We start from the raw sequence: 19,451 nt of genomic DNA on the forward strand, positions 1-19,451 counted from the left end.
TCTATATGGAAGAGACACTGAAGCAAGAAATGGTCCATCGTCTTCTCCACACCGCCACACTCCACTCTTGGACAATCACGGCTCTCCGCAGAGTAATGCTTCAAGTTGCCCTTCACATAGAGTCTGCTATGGAACAAGAGCAAGGCCAAATCCTGAAACTTTAAAGGGATTCTCTCTAGATTAATCAAATGCAGACCATCCCTCATAACAGGGCCTGGGCAATCCCTCAAGGCCAGTGGCTCACTAAAGGCAGATTCAGCAACACTTCTCTCCAGGGCCTTCCTAGGAAGAGACTTCATTTCTTGTGCCGTCATTCGCCACTGCCAAAGCATTTTCAGACATGGGGCAACATAAGCCGATAACTTACCATGTCGGACTCTCTCACTTTTCACTGGCCCGCCATTCTCCCAGCTTTGTGGAAAAGGTCTAAAATAGGACCGAAAAATACCAACCCACCCAGGGGGTTCCTCTGCCAGCATGTTATCAAAATTATGTTTCAAAAACATCAGAGAAAAGAATACCACCGGGTTGACCATACCTAGGCCACCCATTTGCCTGTCAAGGTAGGTTACAGCCCTCTGAGCTTCAGTTTGTTCCCCCATAACATCTGATAGATACAGCTGCAGATCTTTGCATAGAGAGACACTGGCAAAACATAGACAAAGCTGACATACATAAAAACTGGGATCAGGTAAGTTTTAACCGGGTCAAACCTTGGCATCTGCATCTTGTAGCCTGCTTTCCCAATATGTTAGGCCGTAATCGCCGGGACCAAATTTGATGCCTAAAACTTTATTTTCCTGCCGGGGCTCTGGGAAGCCATCACATTCCTCTCCCATCCAAAAAACTTCACTTTTATCCTGATTGATCTTTGAGCCAGATGCCTCAGCATACTAGCAGACAAGCCATCCGTTTCCATCTGATTGTCCCATAGAGGACAGCGGGCTGTGTCTGTTTTCCCTCTGCATAGCTTAGTGGACACAGACCTGTCATCCATCTGCTCATTGGGGACCAGCAGAGAGATCCCCTGCTAAGTAAGTTGATCCTGTTTCATGGAGGCGCCCATGTGAAAGGGGCCTTCCAATCATAGATAAGAGGTATGCCAGAACTGTGTAAATTTCAGAACTGGATGAATAGAAATACCTTGGCAGGAAAAACAGTTCCCTTATATGTTTTCATCTGTTTATTTAGCTGTTTGTCTGGAGTTTAGCTTTAAATATCTTATTTCCTGTACAGGAATGGGTATTCTCATGTACAGAGTAAAACATCCATCATCTTAGTGCTTCTCTGTGGGTTCAACTCAGAATCATAACAATTACCTCAACATGTCTGCCATGAAGCTCGGGATTATGGAGTTTTGGAATTCTCATTGTATTTATTAGGGTTTCCTATAGGTTCTTTGGTTGCCTCTCACAGTTTAAAAACACACTGGTTCTTTAACCTTTTATTGCTTACCTTGTTGTGTACAGTATCCCCATTTCTTATCCTTAGTATAATCTGCTGTTGTAGCGCACCAGGGATGCCATGTAAAGAATCCATCATTTGTACAGTGTGAATACCACTTGGAATTATACTTAAATGGGAAGACACAGGGCTGACCATTAGCATTCCCATCTACAGTATAGATCGCTGTGGGAAAAAGTAGAACATAGTAACTAGCAAAGGAAAATAATATAGTATATAATATATAATATAGAAGTCATTCTCTGTAAACATAATGGATATCAAGGAAGAGTAAAAATGTAAGGAATTCCATATTATCATCAGACCTTTTATAGTGTAGAAGAACCATGTCAGCTCAGAACTATAGGCTTAGTTGACCATAACTCAGCTACAGATAGATATGTGACAAGTAGATATAATAGAAATAGACAAGTAATACACAAAACAATTTCAAATAGAAGGGAAAGAAACACATTTTTGAAGATTACAACAGCCTATTTATTGACCATGATTTATTGTTTAACCTCCTGCCAACCACTCAACACATATACGTGTATGGCAGCAGGGTGAGAGGGCCTTAACGCCCACAGACCTCACATTTGCTTCCATGGTGCACCGTTGTTGTGTTAAAATGATAAATCCTACGAGCAGCCGATTAACAATATAATTGCTGCAAGCAATCCACTATCTCATACAGCATAACTAATATAAATAAATAAAATTGCTGCTCAAAAATATCATGTAACCGTCATGTGATCATTATCCCATCAGTTTGTACTCAGATATAGGTAAAAACTAATAAACGATAAATAAATATATATATATATATATATATATATATATATATATATATATATATATATATAAATTGTGCCCAATGTGTAGAAATCCCATATGTAAAAATGAAGTATTATCCGATTGGTGCCAAAATAAATCTAGACAAGTGTCAATATATAGTGACCTCTTGTAAAGCGCCAATGGTGCTGACTAAACTAATACTGAAAAATAAATGCAAAGTTCATAATGTGCAACAAAAAAACAGTTCTTGTTGAATCAGGGTGTAGCACCCTACAGGTAGGTGCTAGGTAAAACTATAGTGGGCCTTGTCTGCCTAACAGCAGGGCTGTGATTCATCTAGTTAGGGTGTCAGGGCTTCCAGATGTGCCTGCTGAGAGGAGAAGTCTCCCCACTGAGCCCTGTGAGAGGATTTTCATAGGGCAGTGTGGGAAGCCCAATTAGGGGACACATCCCAGCTTGTAACTACCCCAGAAAGCAGATTATGCTGCAAGGTATTCTGGGAGTGAGTATAAGTTTGGGGGGAAGTGCGTGGCAGGGTGTCTTTGGTAGGGGCAGAGTCCCAGGAAGGAGAGTGCGGCTGTCTCTCCTCCTGTCTGAGGAAGGCGGATTTCTCGGGGTGTCGCCTGGGAATCAAGAGAGTGCTGAGCTGAGCTGAGGGGATCCGGGGGATGAAAAAGGGGTCCAGTCCAAGGAAAGCCTACACAGATCGTGAGTATTGCGGATTGCCCCTGGAGTTAGAGGGGACCACTCCGGAAGAGGTTCTGGGATCCAGTGTCAGCTAGCTGTAAAGGCGGTACCTAGGTTGAGGACCCTGAAGTTGTAAAAGGGGTACATAGTCAGTGGACTCTGAAGATTTTAAGGAGTAAAGGGGGCACCTGCAGTCTGGGCCCTAAAATTGTATTACGTGTGCCAGTTACAGTGATAGTTATTCCGAGTTCTACAAAATACTACCTCAAGCTGTGCCAGGCGGGGGAAATTATTCAGAGACTTACACAGTGAAACAGTGTCAGGAGTTCTACAGTTCTCAGTCTTGGATCTACTGGACTATAAGTCAGGGATTCAACACTTCTTCTGTTATACAGAGTGTTCTCAGAGTCAGTGAGCGTTGGCTGGCGCCGGCTGGCGTCAAGGAAGCGCCAACGGGCATTTTCAGGATCGCAGTCCCAATTGTAAATAGTTCAAGCCAAAAGGAGTATCCCACTCATTCATAGTTACATAGTTAGTGAGGTTGAAAAAAGACATCAGTCCATCCAGTTCAACCTATGATGTGCGTGTGTGTTTGCTGTTAACCGTACATTGTATACCCCTGTATGTTGTGGTCTCTAAGGTGCCCATCTAATAGTTTTTTGAAACTATCAATGCTTCCTGCTGATACGACTGCTTGTGGAAGAGAATTCCACATCCTTACCGCTCTTACAGTGAAGAACCCCTTACGCATTTTAAGGTTAAACCGCCTTTCCTCTAGTTTTAGTGAGTGGCCACGTGTCTTATTGTATTCCCTTACTCTGAATAGTTTGTTCCTTATGCTAGGGTCGCCAATACAGTATTTGTACATTGATACCATATCCCCCCTCAATCGTCTCTTCTCCAGAGAGAATAGGTTCAGTGCTTGTAGTCTTTCCTCATAGCTGATGTCCTCCATTCCCCTAATTATTTTTGTTGCCCTTCTCTGGACTCTTTCCAATTCCAGCACATCCTTCCTGAGGACCGGTGCCCAGAACTGGACAGCATACTCTAGATGTGGCCAGACCAGAGTCTTGTAGAGTGGGAGAATAATCTCTGGAGTGAATCCCCTTTTTTATACATCCCAGTATTCTGTTGGCTTTGCTTGCAGCGGCTTGGCATTGCATGCCACTGCCAAGCCTGTTGTCTACCAGTTCCCCTAGGTCTTTTTTCCATCCTAGACTCACCCAGAGGTTCCCCCCTAGTGAGTAGCTTGCTTTCTGGTTCCTGGCCCCCAAGTGCATTACTTTACATTTTTCAACATTAAACCTCATCTGCCATGTAGTTGCCCACCCCGTTATTTTGTTCAGATTCGCTTGTAAGGTTTCCACATCCTACATAGAAGATATTGGCATGCTTAGTTTAGTATCATCCGCAAATACTGAGATTGTACTAGATATCCCCTCCTCTAGATCATTTATGAATAAATTAAACAGGATTGGTCCCAGGACCGAACCCTGGGGGACCCCACTTTCCACACCCGCCCAATCCGAGTACTCCCCATTAATCATCACCCTCTGGACTCTCCCCTGGAGCCAGTTCTCTATCCAGGTACTCACCTTATGGTCCATACCTACCTTCCTTAGTTTGTACAGTAAGCGTTTGTGGGGAACGGTGTCAAAAGCCTTTGCAAAGTCCAGATACACCACATCCACAGGCTTACCTTTATCTAGGTGGCAGCTCACTTCATCATAGAAGGTTAATAGATTGGTTTGGCAAGAACGATTTTTCATGAATCCATGCTAATTACTACTAATAATACCATTTTCATTACTAAAGTCTTGTATGTGGTCCCTTAACATCCCCTCCAAAATCTTGCAGACTACAGATGTTAGGCTGACCGGCCTATAGTTACCCGGGATACACCTCGGCCCCTTTTTAAATATTGGTACCACGTTGGCTTTTTTCCAATCAGCTGGCACCATACCCGTCTGTAAACTATCCTTAAAGATCAAGGAATAATGGTCTGGCAATCACCTGGCTGAGCTCTTTAAGAACCCTCGGGTGCAAGCCATCCGGACCCGGTGAGTTATTTATGTTAAGTTTCTCTAGTTTAGTTTTAAGTCTATCTTCTGTTAGCCATGGCGGCACTTCCTGAGGTGTGTTGTTTAGTTCGGCTTTACAAGCTGGGTTAGTGTAGCCCCCCGATTCTTTTGTGAAGACTGAAGAGAAGAAATTATTTAACACTTCCGCCTTTTCTCTGTCCTCAGTGGCCATATTTCCTTTGTCATCTTTTATGGGGCCAATGTGTTCTGGCCTTGCTTTCTTACTGTTTATATACTTAAAGAACTTCTTGGGGTTCTTTTTACTCTCCTCCACTATATGTCTCTCGTGTTCTTTTTTAGCCACCCTGATTTTGTTTTTACATTTCTTATTACACTCTTTGTTATGCTTAAATGCTGCCAATGACCCCTCAGTCTTGTATTTTTTGAAGTCCTTTTCTTTAGCACTAATATGCATTTTTATGTTGGAGTTTAGCCACCCAGGGTTTAGTTTTGCTCTTTTAAATTTATTTCCCTTTGGAATGCACTGGTCAATCCCCTTGTTAAGTATGCTCTTGAAGCACTCCCATTTTTCCTCCGTGTTCATGGTTCACAGGGTTCTATCCCAATTGATATTTTCTAGCAGCGAGCACAGTTTTGGGAAATTGGCTCTTTTGAAATTCAGTGTCCTTATATTAACCCTCTGCTTCCTATAACTGTAATTAATACTGAAACTTATTGACCTATGGTCACTGTTTCCTAAGTTGCCCCGTATTTCTATATCCGTGAGCAGGTCTGTATTGTTGGTAATCAGTAGGTCAAGTGCCGCATTGTTTCTTGTCGGTGCATTCACCATCTGACCCATGAAATTATCCTGCAAAACATTTAGGAACTGCCTAGCCTTGGCTGAGTGTGCGGTTCCTTCTGCACAGTCTATATCAGGATAATTAAAGTCCCCCATTATAATGACATTTCCCATCCTTGCTGCCAATCCTATCTGTAAAATGAGGTCCGCTTCCCCCTCCTCCCTCTGGTTGGGGGGTCTATAGCATACGCCCAATATTACCTTCCCCACCGTGCCTTCCCTTTAAAGCTCTACCCATAGGGATTCTGCCTCGTCCTTAGCTCCATTATTAATATCATCCCTCATATTTACCTGTACACTGTTCTTAATATACAGACATACCCCTCCCCCTTTTTTACCTTCTCTATCTCTGCGATAAAGGGAATACCCCTGAATGGTCGCCATCCAGTCATGGGAGCTGTCAAACCAAGTCTCAGTTATCCCCACAAAATCTAAGTCCTCCTCAAATATCAGCAGCTCCAGCTCTCCCATCTTGTTGGCCAGGCTTCTGGCATTGGTATACAAACCTCTTAATTTTGACCGGTTACATATATCCTCATTTGATGTTTTTAGGCTGCTCTCTTGATTTTTCCCCATACCCACCATGGGTATAGGAGCAACTTGGAACACCCTACCGCTAATGCCCCCATTTCTGCCCTCTGAAACTTGCTTTTCACTGGCTAATTCTACATCTGTACCCTCCCCCCCCCATCACCTAGTTTAAAAGCCCCTCTAACTTTGTGGCCATCTTCTCACCCAGTACGGTTGCACCCTCCCCATTTAGGTGCAATCCGTCCCTACCAAAGAGCCGGTGGCCGACTGAGAAGTCGGCCCAGTTCTCCAGGAACCCGAAACCCTCCTTACTACACCAGCTCCTCAGCCACTTGTTAACTTCCCTAATCTCCCGCTGCCTCTCTGGTGTGGCTCGAGGTACAGGTAGTATTTCGGAAAATAGTAGTATTCCTTTGTATCCTTTAAGCTCCAGGGTTCAATACACTTGGCTGAATGAAAGAATTGATGCTGCTTTGAAGCCAAACGGTAGTGACACCAAATAATGATTTGATTTTGATTTTTCTTCTTTTCACTCAGTTTGCATTTTGTAAATTGACAAAAATAAACAACTAGAAAATACATTTTTAAAAGCATTGTCACTTAAGGCATTTCTTCACACCTGCCTAAAACTTTTGCACTGTAATATATATATATAACTCGGGGGGGGGGGGGGTTCTGATATGGCAGAAGTTAGCGAGGTCCTAGTGATGTGATGTAGCTCTTCTTCATCTTTACTTCTTTCTATCTGATGGGCCCGTATACAAGAATCCACGTTTTCATGGGCACAGTAAATTCTATCTCGGAGCGTCATGGTCTCTATGCACCTTTTCTGTGTAAAACACAACAGCCAGTATGCCAATTCAGCAGCACAGTCATGCTACCTCACCCAAATTGCATAGTCAATTGAATGTCCATCAGTTGTACATGTATGTGAACAATATTGTATAATGTATATCTAATTTTAAGCCTGCAAGTAAAAATTACTTTTATCAAGTGAAAAACTTGTTTGTGTCACTTAATGGGAAGAAGTGTTTTACAACAAGTGTATCTATGGTGTATTCTATGAATCTGAATACAGCGAGTGCTAGCCATTGAACCTTCTGGGTTGAGAGCCTTGAGCTCATACGGAGCACTTATTGGTGCAAAAGCCTTTAAAAAGTTAAATATTCCAGAGTGGAATACACATATAACCTTCTGTGCTTGGATGTCTAACACAGGAAATAGCAGCCAGCTGGAGATGTGAGTCAGTGACTATAGCGGGTGTTGGTCCCTGATGTGATAAGGGACTAAGGTGTCAAGTGTCTCCACTTCACGGCTTTGTCTCCATACTGGATTGATCTGAGCCTAGCCTGGAAAAAAGTCCCATTAAATGTGCACAACAGGTGGATTAATGGGAGATGCAGTGTGCTGGTGGAGAGTGGAATATGCTCATCGTGCCTCTTTAATGCTATATAATATTGCGGTGTCCCTGGAATTTATGCATGAAGAGGTTATTATACAGAAAGTGTAGTGGTGGGGAGTTCTATAAAGAATAATGGCTTGCAGTTGCTGCATCTGCCTCTAGGGCGGCCAAAGTGAGTTCACCCCTTACATATTTCCTTTGATAACCCATCTCCCTACTGTATACTAAATTTCACCACTGTGCCTATACCCCCTTGTACACTATCTCTCCAATGCACCTAAATTCCCTTGTACAACCCCTGTTATCATTTTGCCTACTCCCCGTTGAACACCACTTCTCAGCACTGTGCCTATATCTTCCTATATACCCCATATCACCATTGTTCCTTCACCCCCTTGTTTACCCTGTTTCAGACCATCTCTGTGCAACCATTCTCTGTACTTGTTCATTTTTTGCATCCATCCTGTTCAATGAAGGGACACACTTGTGCTAGTTATAGTTATACTCACTTATGTTCACTGCGTGAGACAGACTCCATCCACAGCACAGGAGCAGCACAAAGCCAAAGTGATGGTTCATTTTGACCACTTGCCTGCAGAAGCCTTCAACATCCATTTATATAAAGGCTATCAAATAGACAAGCCATTCACTGGAAAAATGGATTCCCAGAAACTTATATTAATGTGGTTAGAAAGTGTGCAAGGCACCAGTGCCAAAGGTTTTGGGTAAGAGGTTTCACAATGTGTACATAAGGCTTCCGTTCTATGATGGGAACTATAAATAGCAGTGATAAGAACTAGGATAAATAAAAAAGTTACACCAATATTAAAGCAATAGTAAACATTTACTTAGCTCTGTCTCTTGTATACAATGATTTGTCTGTAAATGTGAGGTAACAACAGTGTAATGCCATTATCATGCATGAAGGACCATCTGTCCAAAATGGTTTAATTAGATTGGGGACACCATCCCACACAAAAACATATATGACTTAGACCAGTGGTCCTCATCCTTATTGAGGTTAGAGCCCGGTAAACTCTTCCAAAACCTTACACTCTTTCCAAAAGTTTAAATTCACAGAATAAAAGTATGGGAATAGAAAATTTATATTCTTTGTGGCCCTGTAGGGAATTAGGTTTCTGGAGGGAGCTGGAGGAAACTAAATGGGGCTTGGAGGTTCCTCTAGTAGACTTTTTAGGGGCAATGTGCGAGACTGGAGGGCACTGGGAGGAAGGGGGGCAGAAGGGAACTTCAGGATGCTGTTGCGGTTCTATGAGGGCTGGAGGCTCTGCAGCAAGCTAGGGGGCACTGTGGGGACTAAAGACTCTTAGAGGGCCTCGGGGCGCTGTGAGCAGTTGAGAGGCACTGAGAGCTTCTGTGAAAGGTTGGGTGGCACAATAGGGTCTGGGAAGAACTGTGGTAGGGTGTATGATCTGCAGCTAGCTGGACCAGGAGGAGGGAGGCCATGGCCAGCCAGTGGACCACTACCCAACTGTTGAGAACCACTGGTTCAGATTATACTCCAATCACCCAAAAACCTCTTGGGCAACATACTCTTAGTGTCCCCAAGCTCATATTTAGCACAGTGGTTTTTTTGAATGGGGTCATCTGAGAAACAAGCCTTTACCTTTCTGTGCAATTTAACACACAGCTCAGTTAAGAGTTCAGATGGTGCAGATATATACTTGCAGGGGCGAATGACATTGGAGGACTGGACTTTAATATTATCTCTGATACTGCATTGCACTTGTCATGACTGGTGGTCAGGGGGCCAAGGACTATCAGTGTATGAGGGCTCCCCGATCACCAACCAGGAAGGGAGACATGGCTGCTAACGGTAGTCTTTGTATACATTCGGTGATGCTGTGATTGTTCAGAGGGATCACATGGCACAGAATCACTGTTATGATAACGTGTAAACAGGTGTGAAATTCAAATTGTGTTATCAAATGATAGTGATGAGATCCCTCCACCTGGTGAATTTCCTCCTTACCCGGCGTACGGTAGATAAGTGCAAAACATAATAATCAAGCTGTACTCTCCATGCGACCACACCCAAATAACCGTGCTCTTCACCGCAGGTGCAAGAACCAAAATAGCCTCTTACCAGAACGATATCTTAAATACGCTCTGTAACATCCCTGGTGTTAGTAATCTGCTTCTCTCCCTTCAAACCAGCCTTGAAGGCTCTCAAGGGTCTGTCCTCTCCAGAAGCATTAAATGATCCAGCGGCTGCAGGGACCTCTGTGCATTCACAGAACTCCGAGAAGAAGTCTACACACTCCAAGCCTACACCATAGATCTCGGTCCCTCCGCGACTTGCCTCGGATCCCACTTCTCCCGCTGCTTCGGAATCTTTCCCCGGGACTTCCGGTACGGGCAGGCGCATGCTCCGCCGTACCGGAAGTCCCGGGGAAAGATTGGCAGAATTCTAAGGGATACCTGAGCTAGCCTTATTGGTAGTTGGGTCCGAAATGATTGTTTTGGTAAACTCTGGAGAGTAAAACCCCCTAAGAGCCACTTCTATATCTTAGGGACTCTTTTGATGAGGTCTGCATACCTTATTATTAGGGGTTCTGAAATCTTCTTGCTGGATTTTTTATTTATTTCATAAACACAAAAAATGGGTTTGAATGTGCAAATGTGGGCAGGAACATTGAAGTCTTTCAGGCATACAGAAGTCATGGCAGCGAGATATCACTGTTGGAGTATCAAAGACACATTAAACGCCAGGGGCTGAAAATGTGTATGAAAAATTCTTAGTACATTCAATAATTTAATGAATGTCATTCGAGAGTACTTAAAAATTGAATTTGCCTTTAACATTCAACTTTGGAGTGAATGGACTTTCCTGAACAAAAAACACATACACTGTTAGAAATGTGTCCGTTTAAGGCTCCTTGCAGCTTATTCTTTCCCAATTAGTAACTTACCTTTCCCTATTTTTTCACTTATGACTGGTGGTCTGGGCATCAGCAGTGGCACTGATCAAGAAGTAGCAGCAGGTGCAGAAAGCACAGATCCACAGAATGGATTAAACAGATGCTGGGGGATCCTTGCACTGCAGGTCTTTAGGTGCAGCTTCCTCTCCAGCAAGGATAACAGTGAGCAGCACAGTAGTGACTTCACCAAATTTTACTCCAAACCTCATGAGACTAGTAGTCAGAGGCAGCAGTGTCTTAGATGATCTCACACTATGGATTAACAGCTATGAAGTTCAAGGCACAAAAGTGTCTAGGCACATATTGAAAAGTGTACTGCTAATGCACTGCAAATCTTAAAGTGTACTGCTTCTACTATTGAAAATCTAATAAAGAGTTCAGGTTGACTTTAAACTTGAGTTATCCCCCTGTAAATTAACTGATAAGTAAGGTCCCCTAAGATATATCCTACCCAGTCCCACCTTGGGGTCATCAATGAGTCAACAGAGACAGGTTAAGATAGCTAAGCAAACCTTTCTCCACAGCTTGCCTCTCTAGCAACATGACATTCACCACACAGTGGCAAAGTGCAGAAAGAGGCATGAACCATTGAGCTAGGGAATAGGATCAGATGTTGGGAGTCTCCAAGCAATACTAGTACCTTGTCCTTCACTTCGCTCATTTTTGGAATAGTCACATTCTAACTCTGCTTTAAACTTTTCTTGCAAGAGACAATGCACCTTTTTCCTAAAATGAAGTCAGTGAATTGCATGTGTTTATTTCTGATACCATGAAGAGTTCAGTCAAAGGTTATACTGCAGTTATTGTTAGCTGGATGTTAATGGATTGACTTTCTGGCTTCCTCTGTCTTTCGGTAACTTAAGAAAAGAGATCTCCCAATAGGAATGTGAACAAGGCCGCTGTTAGAAATCATGGGGCCCCCTACAGCCCATCTGACAGGGCCCCTCTCGACCCCGTCCCTAGCTCTGTCAGTTATTAAAGCGGAGTTCCACTGGCTATTGTGTCTATTAAAAATCAGCAGCTACAAAATAAACACACACTCACCTGTCCCACAATCCAGCGATGCGGCTGGGGGGAGCCTCGGTTCTCTCCGTCTTCTCCCTGTGGTGCCGGCATCTCTAGTGTGGGCACCCGGCTGTGACAGCTTGCAGCTTCACAGCCGGGTGCACACTGTGCATGAGCAAGTCGTGCTGCGCGTCCTGAATGGACGGGCAATCTTCTGGGACCTGTGATGTGTCCCAGAAGATTGCAGGGAGGGAGGGAGAGAGGAGAACTTCCACTCGAGCCACCTAGGCAGTCCGAGCGGAAGTGGGAGTGGGTACCTGTCGAAACTAGGTACCCCCTCCCTACCAAAAAAAATGACATGCCACATGTAGCATGTCAGGGGGTCAGGCCCACTTAAAGCGGAAGTTCCACTTTTGAGTGGAACTTCCGCTTTAAGATATTTATTAGACAGCTACAGAATTCACTCTGGTTATTGATAGGGAAGTTCTAAAATTAGACATCTCTACTTAGAATGTGCATCATGTATAATATTCTTATTACATACTTAATAACCATTACTATAATATTCTAAACATATTATACATATTATAAAGCAGCAGAGATGTCTTATTTTAGAAATGTTTGCAACTAATTAGCAGGGATGAGCTAAGGTGTATTCGGACCCTAGTTCTGCCAGGAAGCGGTCACCGTATGCTGACACAAGACTTTTTAATTTTAATTTCATTTCAATTTTATTTTTCAACATTTTTTTCTTATTTCCTTAATATATCACTGGGACTTGTGTATTTGCCACCACTCTACTCTGGGTTACCCTGCATATATTCATCAGTCACATTTATGTGTACATTTGATGTATATTTATCAAGATTTTAACAACGGTTTTTAATACATCAGCCTTGCAACGCAACATTTCCCCCCATTTTCACTATAGTTATTATCCAGGGTTTGCTAGTTTTATGTTTGCTAGCTGCTGGGTTTATTCTTCACATCCCTTTCGAGAGATAGCGTGAGAGCTTTACACCATTTTTCCAAAAACACTGCTTGTTTTTACTGCCCCTGCAAACAGAAAGGTAAACTAGCATCTTGCTTATGATCCCTATCACTATGATGATGAGAGTACAGCAGGTTCTGTATGGCTCTGTCAGGGTGTCCCATGGTTGTTGGGTGCTGACGTTGTTATGGCTGTACAGTGTTAGTCTCTAACACACAATAGAGCCAAAAATTAACAGTCAGCACCCAACAACCATGGGACACCCTGACAGAGCCATACAGAACCTGCTGTACTCTCATCATCATACTGATGGTGATCATAAGCACACAGCAGGGAGGGTGAAGACTGTACCTTAACCACTTAAGCCCCGGAGGATTTGGCTGCTAAAAGACCAGGGTTTTTTTTGCGATTTTTTACTGCGTGATTTTAACGGACAATTGCGCGGTCATGCGATGCTGTACCTAAACGAATTTGACGTCCTTTTTTTCCCACAAACAGAGCTTTCTTTTGGTGGTATTTGATCACCTGTGCGATTTTTTGATCATGCGCTATAAACAAAAAAAGAGCGACAATTTTGCAAAAATAACAATATTTTTCAACATTTTTTTATATGAAATCCCCCCCAAAAAAATGTTAAAAATGTTTTTTAACATTTTCGGCCAATTTGTTTTATGCTACATATGTTTGGCAAAAAAAATTTGCAAAAAGCGTATTTTGATTGGTTTGTGCAAAAGTTATCGCGTTTACTAACAAAGGGAAAGATTTCTGTCATTTTTGGTGTGTTTTTTTTTAACGCGTAATGGCGGCGATCTGCGATTTTTTTACGGTACTGCGACATTGCGGACCCTTGACTGACATTTTTGACACTTTTGGGGTTACCAGTGACATTTCTGCAGTAATCAGTGCTATACATATGCACTGTTACTGCAAAAATGACACTGGCAGGGAAGGGGTTAACTTTATTAGAGAGGGAGGGGTTAAGTGTGTCCTAGGGGCGTTTTTCTAACTGTAAAGGGACATGGCTATTGGTGTAAAAACAAAGATCAACGGTCCTACATAGTAGAACCGTCTGATCTTCATTTTTACACAGGGAAGAATGACAGACGGCTTGTTTACATAAGCCGTCCGCTTTTCTCCCTTCACCGGAGCGATCGTGAGTGACCGGCGGACGATCGGGTCACACGCACTGACTTGTCAGTGAACGAGCCGGAGCGGGCACGAGCCCGCCCGCAATTGGCTCGCAAGTCAGTGACAGGCGAGTGACGTACCCCTACGTCACTCTGCCTGGCCGGGGCTGACCGCCGCAGTATATAGTCGTGCGGCGGTCGGCAACCAGTTAATTATAGAGTAGCCTGTGTCAGTGTGAGTGCAGGGGGCTGCTTGCCTGTGTACTTCCACCCACCTCAGTCTCTGCCTCCCATCAGTCTCTCAGACTTCCTGTTCCTTCAGAGCTGGAATATGAGAGGGAGGAGCAGTCCGGATCTACATATGAATCAATCTGCCGGCATAGGCAGTGTACAGCGGCCAGGATTATCTGCCTGCAGCCCTGCACCCGAAAATGAAAAAAAAGTCCCTCCTCTGCTGTCATCTCCTGGGCTCCTCTCCTAACTTCCTATAGGTTCTTTGGTTGCCTCTCACAGTTTAAAAACACACTGGTTCTTTAACCTTTTATTGCTTACCTTGTTGTGGACAGTATCCCCATTTCTTATCCTTAGTATAATCTGCTGTTGTAGCGCACCAGGGATGCCATGTAAAGAATCCATCACTTGTACAGTGTGAATACCACTTGGAATTATACTTAAATGGGAAGACACAGGGCTGACCATTAGCATTTCCATCTACAGTATAGATCGCTGTGGGAAAAAGTAGAACATAGTAACTAGCAAAGGAAAATAATATAGTATATAATATATAATATAGAAGTCATTCTCTGTAAACATAATGGATATCAAGGAAGAGTAAAAATGTAAGGAATTCCATATTATCATCAGACCTTTTATAGTGTAGAAGAACCATGTCAGCTGAGAAATATAGGCTTAGTTGACCATAACTTAGCTACAGATAGATATGTGACAAGTAGATATAATAGACATAGACAAGTAATACACAAAACAATTTCAAATAGAAGGGAAAGAAACACATTTTTGAAGATTAAAACAGCCTATTTATTGACCATGATTTATTGTTTAACCTCCTGCCAACCACTCAACACATATACGTGTATGGCAGCAGGGTGAGAGGGCCTTAACGCCCACAGACCTCACATTTGCTTCCATGGTGCACCGTTGTTGTGTTAAAATGATAAATCCTACGAGCAGCCGATTAACAATATAATTGCTGCAAGCAATCCACTATCTCATACAGCATAACTAATATAAATAAATAAAATTGCTGCTCAAAAATATCATGTAACCGTCATGTGATCATTATCCCATCAGTTTGTACTCAGATATAGGTAAAAACTAATAAACGATAAATAAATATATATATATATATATATATATATATATATATATATATATATATATATATATAAATTGTGCCCAATGTGTAGAAATCCCATATGTAAAAATGAAGTATTATCCGATTGGTGCCAAAATAAATCTAGACAAGTGTCAATATATAGTGACCTCTTGTAAAGTGCCAATGGTGCTGACTAAACTAATACTGATAAATAAATGCAAAGTTCATAATGTGCAAAAAAACAGTCCTTGTTGAATCAGGGTGTAGCACCCTACAGGTAGGTGCTAGGTAAAACTATAGTGGGCCTTGTCTGCCTAACAGCAGGGCTGTGATTCATCTAGTTATGGTGTCAGGGCTTCCAGATGTGCCTGCTGAGAGGAGAAGTCTCCCCACTGAGCCCTGTGAGAGGATTTTCATAGGGCAGTGTGGGAAGCCCAAATTAGGGGACACTTCCCAGCTTGTAACTACCCCAGAAAGCAGATTATGCTGCAAGGGATTCTGGGAGTGAGTATAAGTTTGGGGGGAAGTGCGTGGCAGGGTGTCTTTGGTAGGGGCAGAGTCCCAGGAAGGAGAGTGCGGCTGTCTCTCCTCCTGTCTGAGGAAGGCGAATTTCTCGGGGTGTTGCCTGGGAATCAAGAGAGTGCTGAGCTGAGCTGAGCTGAGCTGAGGGGATCCGGTGTGCCGTAGAGAGAAAGAGGGGTCCAGTCCCAGGAAAGCCTACACAGATCGTGAGTACTGCGGATTGCCCCTGGAGTTAGAGGGACCACTCCGGAAGAGGTTCTGGGATCCAGTGTCAGCTAGCTGTAAAGGGGGTACCTAGGTTGAGGACCCTGAAGTTGTAAAAGGGGTACATAGTCAGTGGACTCTGAAGAGTTTAAGGAGTAAAGGGGGCACCTGCAGTCTGGGCCCTAAAATTGTATTACGTGTGCCAGTTACAGTGATAGTTATTCCGAGTTCTACAAAATACTACCTCAAGCTGTGCCAGGCGGGGGAAATTATTCAGAGACTTACACAGTGAAACAGTGTCAGGAGTTCTACAGTTCTCAGTCTTGGATCTACTGGACTATAAGTCAGGGATTCAACACTTCTTCTGTTATACAGAGTGTTCTCAGAGTCAGTGAGCGTTGGCTGGCGCCGGCTGGCGTCAAGGAAGCGCCATCGGGCATTTTCAGGATGGCAGTCCAAATTGTAATTAGTTCAAGCCAAAAGGAGTATCCCACTCATTCATAGTTACATAGTTACATAGTTAGTGAGGTTGAAAAAAGACATCAGTCCATCCAGTTCAACCTATGATGTGCGTGTGTGTTTGCTGTTAACCGTACATTGTATACCCCTGTATGTTGTGGTCTCTAAGGTGCCCATCTAATAGTTTTTTGAAACTATCAATGCTTCCTGCTGATACGACTGCTTGTGGAAGAGAATTCCACATCCTTACCGCTCTTACAGTGAAGAACCCCTTACGCATTTTAAGGTTAAACCGCCTTTCCTCTAGTTTTAGTGAGTGGCCACGTGTCTTATTGTATTCCCTTACTCTGAATAGTTTGTTCCTTACGCTAGGGTCGCCAATACAGTATTTGTACATTGATACCATATCCCCCCTCAATCGTCTCTCCTCCAGAGAGAATAGGTTCAGTGCTTGTAGTCTTTCCTCATAGCTGATGTCCTCCATTCCCCTAATTATTTTTGTTGCCCTTCTCTGGACTCTTTCCAATTCCAGCACATCCTTCCTGAGGACCGGTGCCCAGAACTGGACAGCATACTCTAGATGTGGCCGGACCAGAGTCTTGTAGAGTGGGAGAATAATCTCTTTATTTCTGGAGTGAATCCCCTTTTTTATACAACCCAGTATTCTGTTGGCTTTGCTTGCAGCGGCTTGGCATTGCATGCCACTGCCAAGCCTGTTGTCTACCAGTACCCCTAGGTCTTTTTTCCATCCTAGACTCACCCAGAGGTTCCCCCCTAGTGAGTAGCTTGCTTTCTGGTTCCTGGCCCCCAAGTGCATTACTTTACATTTTTCAACATTAAACCTCATCTGCCATGTAGTTGCCCACCCCGTTATTTTGTTCAGGTCCGCTTGTAAGGTTTCCACATCCTGCATAGAAGATATTGGCATGCTTAGTTTAGTATCATCCGCAAATACTGAGATTGTACTAGATATCCCCTCCTCTAGATCATTTATGAATAAATTAAACAGGATTGGTCCCAGGACGGAACCCTGGGAGACCCCACTTTCCACACCCGCCCAATCCGAGTACTCCCCATTAATCATCACCCTCTGGACTCTCCCCTGGAGCCAGTTCTCTATCCAGGTACTCACCTTATGGTCCATACCTACCTTCCTTAGTTTGTACAGTAAGCGTTTGTGGGGAACGGTGTCAAAAGCCTTTGCAAAGTCCAGATACACCACATCCACAGGCTTACCTTTATCTAGGTGGCAGCTCACTTCATCATAGAAGGTTAATAGATTGGTTTGGCAAGAACGATTTTTCATGAATCCATGCTAATTACTACTAATAATACCATTTTCATTACTAAAGTCTTGTATGTGGTCCCTTAACATCCCCTCCAAAATCTTGCAGACTACAGATGTTAGGCTGACCGGCCTATAGTTACCCGGGATACACCTCGGCCCCTTTTTAAATATTGGTACCACGTTGGCTTTTTTCCAATCAGCTGGCACCATACCCGTCTGTAAACTATCCTTAAAGATCAAGAATAATGGTCTGGCAATCACCTGGCTGAGCTCTTTAAGAACCCTCGGGTGCAAGCCATCCGGACCCGGTGATTTATTTATGTTAAGTTTCTCTAGTTTAGTTTTAAGTCTATCTTCTGTTAGCCATGGCGGCACTTCCTGAGGTGTGTTGTTTAGTTCGGCTTTACAAGCTGGGTAAGTGTAGCCCCCCGATTCTTTTGTGAAGACTGAAGAGAAGAAATTATTTAACACTTCCGCCTTTTCTCTGTCCTCAGTGGCCATATTTCCTTTGTCATCTTTTATGGGGCCAATGTGTTCTGGCCTTGCTTTCTTACTGTTTATATACTTAAAGAACTTCTTGGGGTTCTTTTTACTCTCCTCCACTATATGTCTCTCGTGTTCTATTTTAGCCGCCCTGATTTCATCTTTACATTTCTTATTACACTCTTTGTTATGCTTAAATGCTGCCAATGACCCCTCAGTCTTGTATTTTTTGAAGGCCTTTTCTTTAGCACTAATATGCATTTTTATGTTGGAGTTTAGCCACCCAGGGTTTAGTTTTGCTCTTTTAAATTTATTTCCCTTTGGAATGCACTGGTCAATCCCCTTGTTAAGTATGCTCTTGAAGCACTCCCATTTTTCCTCCGTGTTCTTTGTTCGCAGGGTTCTATCCCAATTGATATTTTCTAGCAGCGAGCACAGTTTTGGGAAATTGGCTCTTTTGAAATTCAGTGTCCTTATATTAACCCTCTGCTTCCTATAACTGTAATTAATACTGAAACTTATTGACCTATGGTCACTGTTTCCTAAGTTGCCCCGTATTTCTATATCCGTGAGCAGGTCTGTATTGTTGGTAATCAGTAGGTCAAGTGCCGCATTGTTTCTTGTCGGTGCATTCACCATCTGACCCATGAAATTATCCTGCAAAACATTTAGGAACTGCCTAGCCTTGGCTGAGTGTGCGGTTCCTTCTGCCCAGTCTATATCAGGATAATTAAAGTCCCCCATTATAATGACATTTCCCATCCTTGCTGCCAATCCTATCTGTAAAATGAGGTCCGCCTCCCCCTCTTCCCTCTGGTTGGGGGGCCTATAGCATACGCCTAATATTACCTTCCCCACCGTGCCTTCCCTTTAAAGCTCTACCCATAGGGATTCTGCCTCGTCCTTAGCTCCATTATTAATATCATCCCTCATATTTACCTGTACACTGTTCTTAATATACAGACATACCCCTCCCCCTTTTTTACCTTCTCTATCTCTGCAATAAAGGGAATACCCCTGAATGGTCGCCATCCAGTCATGGGAGCTGTCAAACCAAGTCTCAGTTATCCCCACAAAATCTAAGTCCTCCTCAAACATCAGCAGCTCCAGCTCTCCCATCTTGTTGGCCAGGCTTCTGGCATTGGTATACAAAACTCTTAATTTTGACCGGTTACATATATCCTCATTTGATGTTTTTAGGCTGCTCTCTTGATTTTTCCCCATACCCACCCTGGGTATAGGAGCTCCGAACACCCTACCGCTAATGCCCCCATTTCTGCCCTCTGAAACTTGCCTTTCACTGGCTAATTCTACATCTGTACCCTCCCCCCCCCATCACCTAGTTTAAAA

The 19,451-nt window shown here is 43.3% G+C and overlaps 1 protein-coding gene across 1 annotated transcript in view; it reads right to left on the reverse strand.

Annotated features, from left to right (window-relative positions):
* The window catches only part of LOC309561275 (uncharacterized protein), a 209,080-nt gene that overhangs the window by 114,705 nt on the left and 74,924 nt on the right, over window positions 1-19,451 (reverse strand). The window contains exons 4-5 of the mRNA XM_082265090.1: window positions 14,362-14,535; window positions 1,456-1,629 (exon numbers count right to left, since the gene is read on the reverse strand). Of these exons, the coding sequence (XP_082121216.1) occupies window positions 1,456-1,629; window positions 14,362-14,535 (348 nt within the window). The remainder of the gene's footprint in view (window positions 1-1,455; window positions 1,630-14,361; window positions 14,536-19,451) is intronic.

The sequence above is a fragment of the Pelophylax lessonae genome (genome assembly GCF_965119305.1).
Source record: "Pelophylax lessonae genome assembly, chromosome: 8".
Taxonomy (NCBI): Eukaryota; Metazoa; Chordata; class Amphibia; order Anura; family Ranidae; genus Pelophylax; species Pelophylax lessonae.